The sequence below is a fragment of the Schistocerca americana genome, chromosome X (assembly GCF_021461395.2).
Source record: "Schistocerca americana isolate TAMUIC-IGC-003095 chromosome X, iqSchAmer2.1, whole genome shotgun sequence".
Taxonomy (NCBI): domain Eukaryota; kingdom Metazoa; phylum Arthropoda; class Insecta; order Orthoptera; family Acrididae; genus Schistocerca; species Schistocerca americana.
In genome coordinates, this window is record NC_060130.1 from 513,916,536 (window position 1) to 513,935,506 (window position 18,971).

The window sequence follows — 18,971 nt, forward strand, 5'->3', positions numbered from 1 at the left end:
ATCCGCTGCAGATCTTCCTGCATTTCGCTACAATTTTCTAATGCTGCAACTTCTCTGTATACTACAACATCATCCGCGAAAAGCCGCATGGGACTTCCGACACTATCTACTAGGTCATTTATATATATTGTGAAAAGCAATGGTCCCATAACACTCCCTTGTGGCACGCCAGAGGTTACTTTGTCTGTAGGTGTCTCTCCATTGATAACAACATGCTGTGTTCTGAATGAGATTTTCACTCTGCAGCGGAGTGTGCGCTGATATGAAACTTCCTGGCAGATTAAAACTGTGTGCCCGACCGAGACTCGAACTCGGGACCTTTGCCTTTCGCGGGCAAGTGCTCTACCAACTGAGCTACCGAAGCACGACTCACGCCCGGTACTCACAGCTTTACTTCTGCCAGTACCTCGTCTCCTACCTTCCAAACTTTACAGAAGCTCTCCTGCGAAACATGCAGAACTAACACCTGAAAGAAAGGATATTGCGGAGACATGGCTTAGCCACAGCCTGGGGGACGTTTCCAGAATGAGATTTTCACTCTGCAGCGGAGTGTGCGCTGATATGAAACTTCCTGGCAGATTAAAACTGTGTGCCCGACCGAGTTCGAGTCTCGGTCGGGCACACAGTTTTAATCTGCCAGGAAGTTTCATATCAGCGCACACTCCGCTGCAGAGTGAAAATCTCATTCTGGAAACGTCCCCCAGGCTGTGGCTAAGCCATGTCTCCGCAATATCCTTTCTTTCAGGAGTGCTAGTTCTGCATGTTTCGCAGGAGAGCTTCTGTAAAGTTTGGAAGGTAGGAGACGAGGTACTGGCAGAAGTAAAGCTGTGAGTACCGGGCGTGAGTCGTGCTTCGGTAGCTCAGTTGGTAGAGCACTTGCCCGCGAAAGGCAAAGGTCCCGAGTTCGAGTCTCGGTCGGGCACACAGTTTTAATCTGCCAGGAAGTTTCATGCTGTGTTCTGTTTGCTAAAAACTCTTCAATCCAGCCACACAGCTGGTCTGATATTCTGTAGGCTCTTACTTTATCAGGCGACAGTGCGGAACTGTATCAAACGCCTTCCGGAAGTCAAGAAAAATAGCATCTACCTGGGAGCCTGTATCTAATATTTTCTGGGTCTCATGAACAAATAAAGCGAGTTGGGTCTCACACGATCGCTGTTTCCGGAATCCATGTTGATTCCTACAGAGTAGATTCTGGGTTTCCAAAAATGACATGATACGCGAGCAAAAAACATGTTCTAAAATTCTACAACTGATCGACGTCAGAGATATAGGTCTATAGTTTTGCGCATCTGCTCGACGACCATTCTTGAAGACTGGGACTACCTGTGCTCTTTTCCAGTCATTTGGAACCTTCCATTCCTCTAGAGACTTGCGGTACACGGCTGTTAGAAGGGGGGCAAGTTCTTTCGCGTACTCTGTGTAGAACCGAATTGGTATCCCGTCAGGTCCAGTGGACTTTCCTCTATTGAGTGATTCCAGTTGCTTTTCTATTCCTTGGACACTTATTTCGATGTCAGCCATTTTTTCGTTTGTGCGAGGATTTAGAGAAGGAACTGCAGTGCGGTCTTCCTCTGTGAAACAGCTTTGGAAAAAGGTGTTTAGTATTTCAGCTTTACGCGTGTCATCCTCTGTTTCAATGCCATCATCATCCCGGAGTGTCTGGATATGCTGTTTCGAGCCACTGATTTAACGTAAGACCAGAACTTCCTAGGATTTTCTGTCAAGTCGGTACATAGAATTTTACTTTCGAATTCATTGAACGCTTCACGCATAGCCCTCCTTACGCTAACTTTGACATCGTTTAGCTTCTGTTTGTCTGAGAGGTTTTGGCTGTGTTTAAACTTGGAGTGAAGCTCTCTTTGCTTTCGCAGTAGTTTCCTAACTTTGTTGTTGCACCATGGTGGGTTCTTCCCGTCCCTCACAGTTTTACTCGGCACGTACCTGTCTAAAATGCATTTTACGATTGCCTTGAACTTTTTCCATAAACACTCAACATTGTCAGTGTCGGAACAGAAATTTTCGTTTTGATCTGTTCGGTAGTCTGAAATCTGCCTTCTATTACTCTTGCTAAACAGATAAACCTTCCTCCCTTTTTTTATATTCCTACTAACTTCCATATTCAGGGATGCTGCAACGGCCTTATGATCACTGATTTCCTGTTCTGTACATACAGAGTCGAAAAGTTCGGGTCTGTTTGTTATCAGTAGGTCCAAGATGTTATCTCCACGAGTCGGTTCTCTGTTTAATTGCTCGAGGTAATTTTCGGATAGTGCACTCGGTATAATGTCACTCGATGCTCTGTCCCTACCACCCGTCCTAAACATCTGAGTGTCCCAGTGTATATCTGGTAAATTGAAATCTCCATCTAAGGCTATAACATGCTGAGAAAATGTATGTGAAATGTATTCCAAATTTTCTCTCAGTTGTTCTGCCACTAATGCTGCTGAGTCGGGAGGTCGGTAAAAGGAGCCAATTATAAACGTAGCTCGGTTGTTGAGTGTAACCTCCACCCATAATAATTCACACGAACTATCCACTTTTATTTCACTACAGGATAAACTACTACTAACAGCGACGAACACTCCACCACCGGTTGTATGCAATCTATCCTTTCTAAACACCGTCTGTACCTTTGTAAAAATTTTGGCAGAATTTATCTCTGGCTTCAACCAGCTTTCTGTACCTATAACGACTTCGGCTTCGGTGCTTTCTATCAGCGCTTGAAGTTCCGTTACTTTACCAACGCAGCTTCGACAGTTTACAATTACAATACCGATTGCTGCTTGGTCCCCACATGTCCTGACTTTGCCCTGCACCCGTTGAGGCTGTTACCCTTTCTGTACTTGCCCAAGGCCATCTAACCTAAAAAACCGCCCAGCCCACGCCACACCCCCCCTGATACCCGTGTAGCCGCTTGTTGCGTGTAGTGGACTCCTGACCTATCCAGCGGAACGCGAAACCCGACCACTCTATGGCGCAAGTCGAGGAATCTGCAGCCCACATGGTAGCAGAACCGTCTCAGCCTCTGATTCAGACCCTCCACTCGGCTCTGTACCAAAGATCCGCAGTCAGTCCTGTTGACGATGCTGCAGATGGTGAGCTCTGCTTTCATCCCGCTAGCGAGACTGGCAGTCTTCACCAAATCAGATAGCCGCCAGAAGCCAGAGAGGATTTCCTCGGATCCATAGCGACACACATCATTGGTGCCGACATGAGTGACCACCTGCAGATGGGTGCACCCTGTACCCTTCATGGCATCCGGAAGGACCCTTTCCACATCTGGAATGACTCCCCCCGGTATGCACACGGAGTGCACATTGGTTTTCTTCCCGTCTATTGCTGCCATATCCCTAAGGGGCCCCCTTACGCACCTGACGTTGGAGCTCCCAACTACCAGTAAGCCCACCCTCTGCGACCGCCCGGATCTCGCAGACTGAGGGGCAACTTCTGGAACAGGACAAGCAGCCATGTCAGGCCGAAGATCAGTATCAGCCTGAGACAGAGCCTGAAACCGGTTCGTCAGACAAACTGGAGAGGCCTTCCGTTCAGCCCTCCGGAATGTCTTTCGCCCCCTGCCACACCTTGAGACGACCTCCCACTCTACCACAGGTTAGGGATCAGCCTCAATGCGGGCAGTATCCCGGGCAACCACAGTCGTAGTCCGATCGGGGGATGCGTGGGACGAGCTGGCCATCTCCGACAAACCCCCATCCGGAACCCCACAGTGATGCCCATTGGCAACAGCCTCAAGCTGTGTGACCGAAGCCAACACTGCCTGAAGCTGGGAGCGAAGGGATGCCAACTCAGCCTGCATCCGAACACAGCAGTTGCAGTCCCTATCCATGCTAAAAACTGTTGTGCAAAGAACGTCTGAACTAACCTACAGAGAGCACAAACAAATCGACACAAAATTTAAACGGTTATTAAAATACAAGATTGCCTAGTAAATGCAGTAATGCTGCTACTTGCGCACTGCTGATACACTGCTCGGCGGCGGAAGGAGACTACGCGATTTTACACTATTCAGGTACTAAAACGCGATGCTACAACTCTCAAATACTATAATATGCCCGAAATTTTTGAATTAAACAATGCAAGTACCAAAAACACGCAAAGAAATTAAGAATTAAACTATGTAACAAATGAGTGAGTTAGGAGTATATGACTTGCTGCTGCAGCTGCTTATCCAACGACGGCAGGGAGCACTCGTCTTTGTTAGGTGGGGCTCTTTGGCTTCATTGACTGCACGGGGAATTGGAGGAGCACCCCTTGCCTGCTCTGGTGCAGGGGTCCCATGGTGACCCTTGCTCAGTGGTCTGCCTATCCCCTACCATTCCCACCTTTCCATTCTCCTAGTTCTTTTATGTTTGCTGTTTTTAATGGTTTATCTTTCCTATACTTTTATCATCCTGTCTATGTTTCTCATTTCATTGGGGTATCGTATGGTAAGGTGGTGCTGGTGGGATGCAGGGGGTGCATCTCCCACTGCATACCATGCTCCAGAGACTTCCAACTGCATTCTGGGCAAAGTGGCTCGCCCACCTTACGCCGTCTCACTCCCCTCGTACTTCTCCTTGATTTTATCTCTGTCTTATTGTGTCATGCTGACAATCAGACTACCCAGGATTTGCCTTTTGTATCCTTCTTCTGAGGGTTATTTGTGGTTCGATACATATAGAGGAGGGAGGAACTGATGACCTCACAGTTTGGTCCCTTTAATGTCAACAACCAACCAGCCTTGCAGTATATGGGCTCTGGGGAGGGTATCAGCTTTCTGGTCTGCAGACCAGCCGGACCCATATACTTTCTTCTCTCATACAGTTATTTCTCATCTCTGGCATCAATATTCCTTTCAATGCCTCGATTTTACCTCTGGCTGTTGGACTATCCCATGAATCAGGGACTGATGACCTTACTGTGTTGTCCCTGCCCACCCATGCAGCATATTAATATTATTATTATTATTATTATTAGATGTGATTGGGTCCTATCAGGTCACACAAAGCTATTGTGTTTCAATCCTGTGAGTTTTGAAGCAGCTCATGGTTTTTCTCTGTGGAGTCTTTTTCTTTCTTCAGTCCACTTAATCCCTGGTCTGGTGGTGGCTTCATTCTCTTGCAGTACTTTCCATTTGCTAATTTTTTGTCTTTATAGGTTTCTGGTGGAAATGCCTTTTCTAAATCTTATGTGATGTGGATCTGGGTTATGGTTTCGAATTGTTCTATGTATGTCACAGTTCTTTGGGAGAGTCATGTCGGGAGTGTGTGGAGATGCCTATAAAATTTCAGTCTTCTTTTTTCTGATGTCTGCCGTGAGTTTATCAGTTTTATAGTTGGTTTTTTCTGATTGCAGTCTGTACCCATCGTCTGTTCTTATGGGGCCAAGTATCTTTCTTAGAATTATGCATTCTTATTTTGGGATATCTTCCATATAACATTTTCTGAGGAGTGTAAATGTTCCACTAGAATAAGACTTCAGGCTTGACAACTGTTTTATTATAGTGCCTGATTTACAATTTTTGTCATAAATAATATAGATTTTTTGCAGGCTCCCCATTTTTTGTACATGTAATAAAATAATAATAATAATAATAATAATAATAATAATAATAATAATAATAATAATAATAATACTTTGTGTTAGTCATAGAAAGTTTGTCTTGTGTGCTAACATCTCTGTTTTTATTTGCTTGGACATTAGTGACCAAATTTATTTAGATTTGTACAATGTCTTGATAGTGGTGGACAGTTCCTTCATTTTTGACCCTTTAGACCAGAAATCGATGCTTGAAATTTGCTTTCTAATAGGGTACTTGATTTCTATTGTACCTCAACTAGCACTGGTAAATTATGAATATTATCAGTTGTCCAGGATTCTCAGCATTCATGAAAGGACACTATTACTATACTCATGGTTACCATTGTCTGTGATATCCCATGCTCACCATGCAACCATCTGTTTGTTTGTACAGAACAGATTGTTTCCTTGTACGTATGTTACTGCTACTTAACCTTTCTCAGGGACAGCTTTTGCACATATTTGACAATGACTGCTAGCTTACAGTTGGTTACATGTCCATTGTGCTGCAGTTGACATGGTGTCGTGTCATACATCACTTGCTATGACTTGTTATACACTGTACTGCAATTTGACGATTTTATGAAGGGAATATCTCATAGTAGTTCTGGCTCTGTGTTATGTTAGACAACTGTTACAGAGGTAATGCCACAAATTGGTGTCTGGAAACTATACTCTTGATTTCTGTTTTCAGCAAGAACCGATTAAACTTCAGTTGGTACAGTCTGCTGTTCTGGTTCCTGGCTAGCTACATTAAGCCATTCTGTCACAGCATGAGCATTCAACAAAATATGTCTTTTTAGTCAGAAATTGACATTTTGCCAGGAAACCGAATACATAGATATTTTATATTAAACACATTGTCAAATGTATGAGGTGTGTGTGTGTGTGTGTGTGTGTGTGTGTGTAGGGGAAGGGGGGGGGTCCCAAACACAACATTTGTATATTTTATATTTGTGTGTAGTTCAAGACTAAGATTTTTTTAATCGTCCATGACAGAAGCCGTACTTGTGCAGCACTGTAGTTTGAGGCTAATAAACAGGTACTGCCTTTTGCAGGTGATGCTCTCCTAGTTGTCACATGAGCACACCTGACCAACTATTTATGTGGCCATAAAATTTAGGTTGTTCAGTCAAAAGTGAACTTCCCACCAAAGGCCTGTATCTACATTCAGATTCTGTCAGACTTGACTTGTCACAAATCGTCATTGCATAGTATACTTGACCACATGGAAAAAAAACTTTTAATTGCATAATGTATGCCACATATTTATCTTCGGATAATGTTATATACCTATACACATTTTTAGGAAAGTGATAGGTCCTCTGGTGCGTAAGAAAGTATTCTGAAAACCTGTTTGTTGTAGAACTGTTTCAGTGACTACTGAAAGAATTGTGATTATGTTAATATTTACAGTATTTTGCTGTTGTACTGAATCTCATGCTCTCCCTCTTTTCTTTTCTTTTCTTTTTTTTCTAGTCTCTGTTTGGAAGGGAAGCAGATAAAGTGGAGCGTGCTACCGATGATGATACAGTGTACTTCATAACTGAGAAAGAACCACTTGTAAATAAGTTTATATCCATTCCAAAAGACAAAGGAAGTTTGAATTGTGCAGTTTTTATTGCTGGCATCATTGAAGGTTTTCTTACTGGATGTGGATTTGTAAGTAATTTACCTGCTGTTCTCTCATATGACACATTAATATTACAGACATTTAAAAACTTAACACCTTAACATGGAGAAACCGCCAGTGGTCAAAATATTAAGGTTCTCTGTTGACATATTTAAAACAATTATTGGATCAGACATAATATCATACATTATGTGAAGGTATCACATTATGTATAACTTGCTACACTATAGTTGCTCTGAAAATCTTGTCTATATGATCTAGGCGCAGTAATTACTCCCGGACACCCAAAGACAAAATAGTTACAGCACTGTAATACAGTGTGTGATTATCACAAATCACCAACTCTGCTTTGCACCATCATGTCACTAACTGTGACATTATTGATGAACTTCTCGGGAACAATTTGCTGCTACTCGAGAAGAACAGTCTCCAGCTGCTCAGTAGTCCTAGAAGGTGTTGGCCGAACTACAGTGCGTATTGCAAGGAAATACTATACATATTGTTTAAGGTTAAAGGCCTTTGAGCGCATCGGTTATAGTATTAGAGTGAGACCTTTGTTGACAGTTAAGTCTCGTCAGACTAATCCAGATGTAGGTTTTCTACATCACTTAAGGCGAATTCTGGGATTGTTGTTTTGAAAAGGACATGGCTCATTTCCTTCCCTCTTCTCCAATCCTAGCTTGTGCTCTATCTCTAATGAATTCACTGTTGATCAGCTTTTAAACCCTGATCTTCTTTGATACCCTCATCTTGTGACAGTTTGTCCACCTACTGCGATAGAAAGCTATCATCCTAAGAAATAAAAGATTTGGCGGTGGCACCAGCATGACTCAGTAAAGGGTCAGAGGATCTCGTCCATGTGCCCTAGAGCTACATTCTCTTAGGTTTCTGGCAGTTGTTGCATGTGTCACATGTATTGAAAGACTGCGTGAACAGGAAGAAATGACTTTCTCTGACTGTAAATGCATCTGGGATTTTGGACAGAGCTGCACTAACCTCTTGATACCTCTACTATTTGAAAGTGAGTCGAAAGTGGTGATATTACACTTCAGGTCACTCCAGTGGCATGAGATGATATATGCTGTGAATGGACAACTTTTATTGTGCAGATCACTTTACGTGTGGTAAATTCCTGGCAACAATGTCCTCGAGATATTACACATCTATTATTATAGAAGTGAACACTGGTGTCACATACATAGTGTACCTGGAACTGCATTAACCCAGCTGCCTCTTATGTTAAATCATTGAGCTAGATGGCACAGTGGTTAGCGCACTGGACTCGCATTCTGGAGGATAATGTTGAAACCTGCGTCCAGCCATCCAGATTTAGATTCTCTGCAATTTCCTTAAATCTCTCCAGGCAAATGCCGGGATGGTTCCTTTGAAGGGGCACGGCCGATTTCCCTCCCCATCTCTGACACAATCCGAGCTTGTGCTCCATTCTCTCTCTCTCTCTCTCTCTCTCTCTCTCTCTCTCTCTCTCTCCCTCACACACACACACACACACACACACACACACACACACACACACTCTTCACAGAATGTATTGATATATCATGACTAATCCCTATTATGTGTTATTGTTTGTACTTTAGCTGGTAAATCTTCATGTTATGGAGAAGTACTTTTGATTGCATAGTGTTGTAAAAGAGTTTGCTTAGCTGATGTCGTAGTTGTTCACAGCAACAGAACATTTGAACAACCCATGATTCACGGTGAAATGACGGGGGCAGTGTGTAGCAACTCTATCATCAGATAGCTATTTATTGCAGGGCTACCTGATAGTGTTGGGCTCCTGAAATCTCCCATTCTGTGCTGGATGTAACTTCTACCCATCTACAACTGTTATTACTTCCCAAATCATTTGAAGTGAAATTGTCTTTTTTATAGTTGCCATGGGGTTCATTTACTTTGATAGTGACAGCCAGAAATTGAAACTGTCCATCTCTGACTCTTTTCATTTACCGATCAGTGTAAGTTAGTCACTTGGTACTCGTGAAGAATGCAGACCATTGTTTTTCACCTTAGTGGTTGTTCAACTCTGTAAGGCATATTCACTGTCTAGTTTTGTCAACTTTCTGTGGTACTATCTGACGACTTGCCTTTGAAGAAAATATATGATCACATAAGAACCCTATTCATGTAAAGTAGTATCCATCTGACACATTCTTAATTCATCAGTAACATTCTCCAGCTTTACCAGTGATAAACATGTAGCTCGTGATAAACATGTAGCTCATTGGTGTCGAGTGAAGTTACTCGTTCTTAAGCAAACGTGCTGTGCTGTGCTATACTATACTATACTATACTATGCTATACTACATTACACTGTTGCGAGTGAGGTGGTGTAGTGGTTAGCACACTGGACTTGCATTCGGGAGGATGACAGTTTAAACCAACATCCGGCCATTCTGATTTAGGTTTTCTGTGATTTCCCTGAATAGCTTCAGGCAAATGCTGGAATGATTCCTTTGAAAGGGCACAGCCGACTTCCTTCGCCATCCTTCCCTAATCTGATGGGACTGATGACCTCACTGTTTGATCCCCTTCCCCAAATTGATCAACCATTTAATTACACTGTTGGGGCTACATCGGATACTTTTGAAAAAACTAAGTTGTTGCCTTGGCGTGTTCACCAGTCATGAGAATGTTATGGCTAGCTGATGATAACCCGTTAGAACCTTGCTTCCTCTTTCTCATTTTTATTTCCTTTATAATCATTTACATCTACATACATACTCCGCAATCCACCATATGGTGCGTGGTGGAGGGTACCTCGTACCACAACTAGCATCTTCTCTCCCTGTTACACTCCCAAACAGAGCGAGGGAAAAATGATTGCCTATATGCCTCTGTACGATGATGGTTAGTATTTGTTTTGTGTTCTTTATATTAGCCCACATTCTTACCTTTTTCATTTTCATTTCAATAATCTATTCCTCCATTTGTGTGTTATCTTTGTTGTTCTGGGTCTGCTACAACATTTTACATCATAATAATATCCCTATGTGCCCTACCCAACCTTCTACCTTTAGCCTCATCCAGTGCTACCTTGCCAGTCAACCCGCTATCCTTGCTCTTTCCATTTGCAATAATACACAATGTTTTAATGTGTGTATCTGCCTCAGGTCATTCAGTTGTGGAAAGAAGTTAGTTTGATTTGTAATTTAGTATCCTAGTATTTTACTGTCCGATTGTTTTGTCTTTTTAAACAGTCGTAACTGTTAATGGTACTATTTGAATGACCTGAGGCTGATTATGTAATAAAACATTTTCCACGCTGTTGTTGTGTTTCCGCTAGGCAACATGGCTTGTCTGTGTAATACAAAACAGTTCCTTTGCTCTTTGCTAAAACCCAGTCTCACATCATATTCTACTGATCGGGATCATAATTTCCTTCCATTCACAAAGACACTCATCGTTTCATGTCTGATCAGGTCATAACCTTCACCAGTCTAGTCCTATTAAGACTAAACTACCCATGCACAGATATCCATGAATTATTCTTTCTCTATTGTATATAATCTTTCTCTGAACTCTTATTCCTACAACCCATATACTAGATAAGAAGTTTTGCCTTCCACCTACTAAACTAACACTTGCAGCACTTATAAAAATTGTCCAAACTAGATATGCAATATTGCTGACATTGGTATACCATTCACCACCATGATCATAACACAGCCCCATAAGTTTTCAACGTGAACTAAAATAAAAAAAAGTCATCTGCACAGAGTTGTTATCTCCACTTGCCTCATATTTAATGCCATGCCCATATTGTCATGCTATAGTTGTCTTCGCCTGTCCCTATTGTGGAAACTACTTCTTTTTTCACCCATCCAACGGATCAGAATCAGCCCAAAGCTAATACTGAACTATATCTTACTCAATTTGAACATCCTCTGTTTCTCCCCAACGAATTGACTCTCTGTAATGAGAAAACTTTACGATATCAGAAAGAACAATAATTTTCTATGTAAAACCAGAGGTGGATGTTATCATGCTCTTTGCAGTTGGAGGTTCCAACAGTCTTGTTACATGTTGTGGTGGTTAATTGAGGGATGTACCCTCTGTGATACAATCTGTGTCCCTGTTTACCAACAACTTTGGTTCATTGCTCGCAGTCTGCCCTCCTATACCAAACAAATGAACTACTTCCCCATTTACTGTTTGCTGTTCTTATACATTGTTACTTAACACCCTGCTTGTCATAGTTAATGCCAGCTCCCTCGACACAATCATCCTTGATTCCCATCACAGAAAACTACGTCTCCCTATGCCCACCTGATTCCTACCACCACATTTCTGATTATCATTGTGGCATCTCCTTCCATCACCTCCACTTGTAGCAGCAGGACAGGGGCTTTGCAGAGCGAAAACCAGCGATCAGTGAAGAACATGCCAACCAACATACCACCATATCCCCCACCCCCAACACTGTCACTGATCACTTCCTCAGAGGTAGAGTTTAGACGGTCATGCTTTCCGGATGCCACACATGCTGAACCGTCGCTCGGCCTGTCTCTCCTTCTGCTTCAATGAGGCAACACCTCCCTGCCTTGCTCCTGGCGATTTGTCTGTACAACACCGTGTGGCTCGCATTGTCGTCTACCGCACCGAGGTATGCACGAACAGCAGGGTTCTTACCATGCGTCCGGTGTCAGTGTTCTGTCACGGCTTGTTTAACAAGAGGAGTGCCACTGTGTTTTCCGCACTGCTTTCCTGAGCTGCATTCCCTCGAGGTGCATCTACTGACTGCTGGTGTACAAAGTGTGGTGTAAGTAGTGCAGTGAAGCGTAGTGTGCGACAAGAGTACCAGGCAATTTTACTACCATTCCATCTCTGACTGTTTTGGCACCCCTTGCTACCAAGTGTGCCACTGAAGCAGGTTTTAAGTTTTCCTGCACCGGAAGATGATGCTGAACAAAGGTTGTAAGCCATTCATGGTCCATCCTGTCCAGAGACTCCACTAAGAGTGAGGGCTCCCCCCTTGATTAAGAGGTAGTAACTTGTCCTATTTTACTGTAGTTGTTAGCTTTCAGAAATTATTTCTCTGAACCAGCTCACACGGCTCTTCTAGCATGCCTTGTTATTTATTGTTATCTTTCTTAATCAGCAACATAATTGTTATCTTTCTTAATTGCCGCACCACTAAAGGCATGTGTGCCCCTTAGGAGCATAGAAGGGAACATAAATTGTTCTTCACTGGTGACTCCCTCTAAACCAAAGCACTGAGTCTCATTACTGAAACACTGGTTTTTCTTTATTATTATTATTATTATTAAGATTACCACACCCCACATGGTTGCACGAAATCAGTTCCTGGTAGATCGACCGGGCACATCCCGCTCACACCTCAACCTGCCCCTTGCCTTCTCCATCCGTCTTACACCCCACCATGCAGTTAAAAGCTGTTTAAATGCAGTTGAGATCGATACTGGGTCGGACTGTGAAATGTCAGGATAAAGCTGTCAATCGGACAAGGATTGACCACTGTATTAGGCTGTTTTTATAGACAACCAGCATCCGCAACAAATGTTGCAGAATGTTTCAGGGAAAGTCTTGGGTACATAGGAAGTAAATATCCAAATTATCCATTAATTATAGGTGGAGACTTTAATCTAGCATCCATTGACTGGGAAAATTACACATTTATCACAGGGGGCAGAAGCAAAGGTTCGTTTGAAGTTATTCTAGGAGCGCTCTCAACATACAACCTTGAGCAATTGGTTAGAAAACCAACTCGAGATGGGAACATATTAGATATCTTGGCAACAAACAGACCTGATCTTTTTGAGGAAGTTAATGTAGAAGAAGGTATTAGCGACCATAATGTCGTTGTGGCTTCTGTGTCAGTGGAAGTTGTAAAAAAACAAAAGAAACAGCATAGAGTTTTCTTGTTTGGGAAAGCAAATAAAAGTGTCATTAACGAATATCTTCATAGTCAGCTTCAAGCATACACTGTGGGACACAAAGATAATGAGCATCTTTTGTCGGAATTTAAAGGTATTGTCCACCATGTGCTAGAGAAGTATGTGCCTGGAAAAAGTATAGGGGACCTTGGTACAACAAACATATTAGGAAGTTTAAACTTCCTGGCAGATTAAAACTGCCCAGATGGTATCCCCGTAAGATTTTATGTTGACTATGCTACAAATATAGCACAATTCTTATCCATCATCTATCGGAGATCATTGGAACAGCGGAAAATCGGATGCACATAATTACTAGCGGAGACATGGCTTAGCCACAGCATGGGCAATGTTTCCAGAATGAGAATTTCACTCCGCTGTAGGAGTCCTAGTTCTGCAAGGGTCGCAGGAGAGCTTCTGTAAAGTTTGGAAAGTAGGAGATGAGGTACTGGCAGAAGTAAAGCTGTGAGGACGGGGCGTGAGTCGTGCTTGGGTAGCTCAGTTGGTAGAGCACTTGCCTGCGAAAGGCAAAGGTCCCAAGTTCGAGTCTCGGTCCAGCACACAGTTTTAATCTGCCAGGAAGTTTCATATCAGCGCACACTCCGCCGTAGAGTGAAAATCTCATTCTGGAGTCATATTAGGAAGTTGCTGAGAAGGCAGAGAATTTTGCACAGTCGTTTTAAACGTAGTCACTGCCCCGCTGACAAACAGAAATTATGCGAAATGAAAGCAGCCGTCAGAAGGACAGTGAGATATTCTTTTAACGAATTTGAAAGCAATATTTTTTCTGCAGAGTCTAAAAATAACCCCAAAAAATTTTGGTCGTACGTAAAATCTATGAACGCTACAAATTATTCAATACCTTCTCTTGCTGACGGTATGGGTAATGTAACTGATGATGATAAACAGAAGGCCAAAATTCTAAACCTAGCCTTCAAAAACTTGTTTACAGTAGAGGACTGCAGCACTATTCCCAGACCGAGCGAGGTGGCGCAGTGGCTAGCACACTGGACTCGCATTCGGGAGGACGATGGTTAAATCCCGTGTCCGGCCATCCTGATTTAGCTTTTCCGTGATTTCCCTAAATCGCTCCAGGCAAATGCCGGGATGGTTCCTTTGAAAGGGCACGGCCGGCTTCCTTCCCTAATCCGTTGAGACCGATGACCTCGCTGTCTGGTCTCCTCCCCCAAACAATCCAATCCAATCCAATCCACTATTCCCTCTTTCAATTATTGAGCAAATGAAAGGATGGCTGACATAGTGTTCAGTGTATCTGGGATTGTAAAACAGTTAAGATCCTTAGGCGCCAGGAAGGTATCAGGCCCAGATGGTATCCCCATAAGATTTTATGTTGACTATGCTACAAATATAGCACAATTATTATCCATCATCTATCGGAGATCATTGGAACAGCGGAAAATCGGATGCACATAATTACTGGCCAATTTCACTGACATCGATTTGTTGTAGAATCATGGAACATATTTTGTGTTCAGACATAATGACCTTTCTAGACTCTGAGAAGCACATCTGTGGAAACCAGGATGGTTTTAGGAAACAGCTGTCATGAGAGACACAGCTGGCCCTCTTTGTGCATGATATACAACAGGCTCTAGATAACGGCCCCCAGGTTGATGCCATATTTCTCGACTTTCAAAAGGCATTTAACTCAGTTCTGCACTGTCACTTGCTGCAAAAAGTGTGCACTTATGGTCTATCCGATGACATATGCGGTTGGATAGAAAGTTTTCTAACAGACAGGAAGCAGTATGTCGTCCTGAATGGGGTGACTTCAGCAGAAACAAGCGTAACTTCAGGTGTGCCCCAGGGCGGCATAATAGGTCCTCTGCTTTTTACAATTTACATAAACGATCTGGTTGATTGTATTAACACACAAAAGTTGTGAACAAATCAATGAGGATTTGCAGAAAATAAATGCATGGTGTAATGACTGGCAGTTATCTCTCAATATTAGTAAGTGTAACCTACTGCGTATAACAAGGTGATAATCCCCATTAATGTAAGAGTACAAAATAAATGTCCAGTCTTTGGAAGCGGTAACGGCCATCAAGTATCTGGGTGTGACTATTCGAAATGATCTCAAATGGAATGATCAGATTACACAAGTAACTGGTAATGCGAACTCTAGATTGCAGTTCATTGGTAGAATCCTGAAGTGATGTAGTCCTTCAACAAAGGAAATAGCTTACAATATGTTAGTTTGTCCAGTCTTGAAGTATTGTTCGTCTGTATTTGACCCTTACCAGTTGGGTCTGATTCAAGAGATTGAGAAGGTCCAAAGAAGAGCGGCAAGATTCGTGACTGGTACATTTAGCCATTGCGAGAGCGTTTCAAATCTCATAGAAAGTTTGAAGTGGGACACTCTTGCAGATAGACGGCGCACTGAACAGAAGGGGCTGCTCACTAAATTCCGAAATCCGATCTTCACCGAGGATGTAGAGCATATATTATTACCACCAACTTTCAAATCACGCAATGATCACCATTTGAAGATAAGGGAAATAAGAGCTCATACTGAGGCATTCAGAGAGTCGTTTTTCCCTCACGTGATCTGCGAGTGGAACAGAGGGGGTGAAATATGGCATTGGCATGAATTGTGCCCTCCGCCACATACCGCTTGGTGGCTAGCGGAGTATATATGTAGATGCACGCCATCCTTCCGCACGCATCATCACTCCTTTCCTGCACCCCTCTACACATACCCTCCCGCTGCACACCACCACTCCCCTCCCTGTGCTCAGTCATGTACACCATCCTCCTGCGTGCACAACCACACCTCTCCGTGCCCCATTCACAGCTGACAGCTTTGTGCCCAGACAAGCCTCAGTTTAACTGTGTGGTGTACTGAACACTTCTTTCTGCAACAACACATGGTGGGGACTGTATTGCTTGGAACACACCGTACGTGTCTTGCCTACCTTCTTCTCAGCAATATTTCTTGCCAGCACCACCCTGCATACCGCAACATGCTTCCGACACTGTTAAGTCATAATATCACTGCCACACATTCCCACTTGTATGGTGGTCACAACTGATCGGCTCTCTAGCGAGCAGTCCCCCCATTACCCCTCCTGCCCCAGCCCCAACGAGCACTTCGGAGGTGTTGGAACTTCACACGCAGCTGTCAGCACTACAGAACTGCCTGACTCAGCTGACCAGTGGGGCAGCGCGCCCAGCGCAGGGCAACTCTGCAGACCCTGTCCCCAGTCGTGTGGCTGCTCACTTGCCTCCCTTCAATCTGCAAGACCCACGCCTGTGGTTTTCTTCCATTGATGCAGTTTTCGTAGATTTAATAGATTTCCTGTCCCACTCCTCCTCACCTACGACAATGTCATCTCGGGAGTTACTGTCTTCAGTAAGATAGATTGCGCCAAAGTCTACACACAGATCCCAGATGCCCCGGAGGACTTTGAGAAAACAGCCATTATCACAACTTTTGGCCTGTTCAAGAGTGCATTCATGACATTCAGCCTCTGCAGTGCCACACAAACCTGGCAGTGATTTTTGGAGAACATCCTAGAGGATGCACTTGGCTGTTTTGCGTACCTAGATGATATACTCATTTACTCCAGGGACCCTACTGAACACCACCAACACCTGCATGAAATGTTTTTTCTTCCTACAGAAAGCTAGAGTGATCCTCAACATGACAAAATGCGTTTTTGGAGCGAGTGAGATAGAATTCCTCAGACACTTACTCTCTACCACCGGCTCCCACCCCCTCCTCCCAAAGACAGTACATGCGATAGCAGACATTTCACGCCCTACTACCTTCAAAGGCCTGTGGCATTTCATCAACATGGTCAACTTTCTCCATCAGCATCTTAAGGACGCTGCTGCCACCCAAGACCCATTACTACTGCACTCTGTGGTGATAAAAAAGGTAACAAACTGGTCCTTTGTTATCAGGTCATGTCCGGCCCTTTTGGCCCACCCCCACCCTAGTGCACCCCTTGCAATAGTGGTGGACACAAGCGAGACAGCTGTCAGGCTTTTCCTACAACAATACGTAGGCATTGTCCGACAACTGCTTGCCTTCTTTTCATCCAAGCTCTCTGATGCATGCCGCTGCTGGTGCACATTCGACTGCAAGCTGCTAGCAGTCTAGGAAGCTGTTCGCTATTTTCAATTTTCATTCGAGGGGTGCATCCTACAATCTTCACAGACCACTGCCTCTTCACCTCTGGTTTTTGCAGGAAGGACACATACTAGATCTCGCCTGGACAGTTTAGGCTACAGGAGTATATCGCACAGTTCACTACCGACGTCTGGCATGTTGTCAGCATCGATAACATTGTAGCAGATTGCCTTAGCCGCTCTTGCACCACCATTCAACCCTCAGACTACAATGCCCTGACAGCTGCTCAAGAGAGGTACCCAGATCTAGCCAACATTCTTCAGAATGCTGACTCTGCCCTCAGCCTCTAGCTAAAATCTCTAACCAGCTTTGACCGTAAGATCAGGTGTGATGTCTGTGTGGATCCTTCACAACCTGACAATTCAGATGATCATCCCCACCTCCCAAAAACTGACATTTGCCCGCATCCACAGCCTCACACATCAAGGCATCCGCGCTTCTGCCGCCCTCATGAAAAAAAAGCTTCATCTGGTCAGGCATCCAATGCGACTGTGGCTACTGGACCCGGTCGAGTGTTCTGTTCCAGTGTGCCAAGGTCGGATGACACGCTCCAGGCAAATGCCGAGATGGTTCCTTTGAAAGGGCACGGCCGACTTCCGTCCCCGTCCTCCCCTAAACCGATGAGATCGATGACCTCGCAGTTTGGTCTCTTCCCTCAAAACAGCCCAGCCCAGTCGGATGACACGTTCATTCCCCTGTGGCCAAGTTTCTCCCCACACAACACCGGTTCACGTATGTTCACCTCAACATTGTCGACCTTCTACCCTCCTCCAGTGGGTATCAATATTTGCTGACAATTATTGACAGATTCACTCACTGGCCAGATGCTACCCCTGCCCCCACATTCCAGCATGGCTGATACAACCCCAAGTGCCTGGGACCCTGGTGCTGCCATCGCAGTACAGTTTACAGTGCCTCCAGATGGCTGTGCCCAAAAACCTCAGCATAAGCATGAACACAGCAGCGACAACCCATACATGCAGGCATCCAGTCAGCCCCCCCCCCCCCCCCCCCCCCACCCTCTCCCAGAGGGCTCGCCACTCTTTGGCAGGTTCGTGCTTGGCTACCAAGGGCCCCCAGCCTTTGCAGCATCTTTTTCTTTCCATGATGCATGCCTATTCTCTTGTTATTCTTTCTCCCCTCCTTTTGGGAACATGTCTGGGATGTTTTTGAGAATGTGTTCTGCATTTTCAGTAGCCGATATCAGGACAGTCTGTCCACTGTTTTTTGTTTCTTTTTTCTTTCTTCTTTCGCCTTCTCCTCTCCTTCCTCTCCTTCCTCTGCTTCTGCTTCTGCGTTTGAGGTTCCTCTTTTTCTCCTTCCTCCCTGGTCACTCCTGAAGGCCAGCCCATGCGCCTGACACCTAACAGGTGCTTGGGTAACATGTAATTCCCAGCCTCGGGTCAATAGGTAGGATTCACACATAATGTCTGGTACAGGCCAGGCCCAAGTAGGGCTGATTGTCTGAGCTACTACCTTCCCAAATTGCTGATAGGTCCCTCTGTCAGGTGTTTGGGAGGTGTGACCTGAGGTGTGGACAATCACTTAAGGTTGGTGCGCCCCCTTCTGGGGGGGGGTCCCCAGTTGGAAGAAGCATGCTAACAGAGACACTGGCAATCATGGGGGATTTTCTCGCAATAAGCCGATCATCTATCTTCTTCACTGCAACATCCACTAATGTAAA

The 18,971-nt window shown here is 44.2% G+C and overlaps 1 protein-coding gene across 4 annotated transcripts in view; it reads left to right on the forward strand.

Moving 5' to 3' along the window:
* The window catches only part of LOC124555246 (trafficking protein particle complex subunit 5-like), a 53,189-nt gene that overhangs the window by 24,277 nt on the left and 9,941 nt on the right, over nt 1-18,971 (forward strand). For all 4 annotated transcript variants that reach the window (XM_047129106.1, XM_047129107.1, XM_047129109.1 and 1 more), the window contains exon 4: nt 7,060-7,242. In XM_047129106.1, coding sequence (XP_046985062.1) covers nt 7,060-7,242 — 183 coding nt within the window. The remainder of the gene's footprint in view (nt 1-7,059; nt 7,243-18,971) is intronic.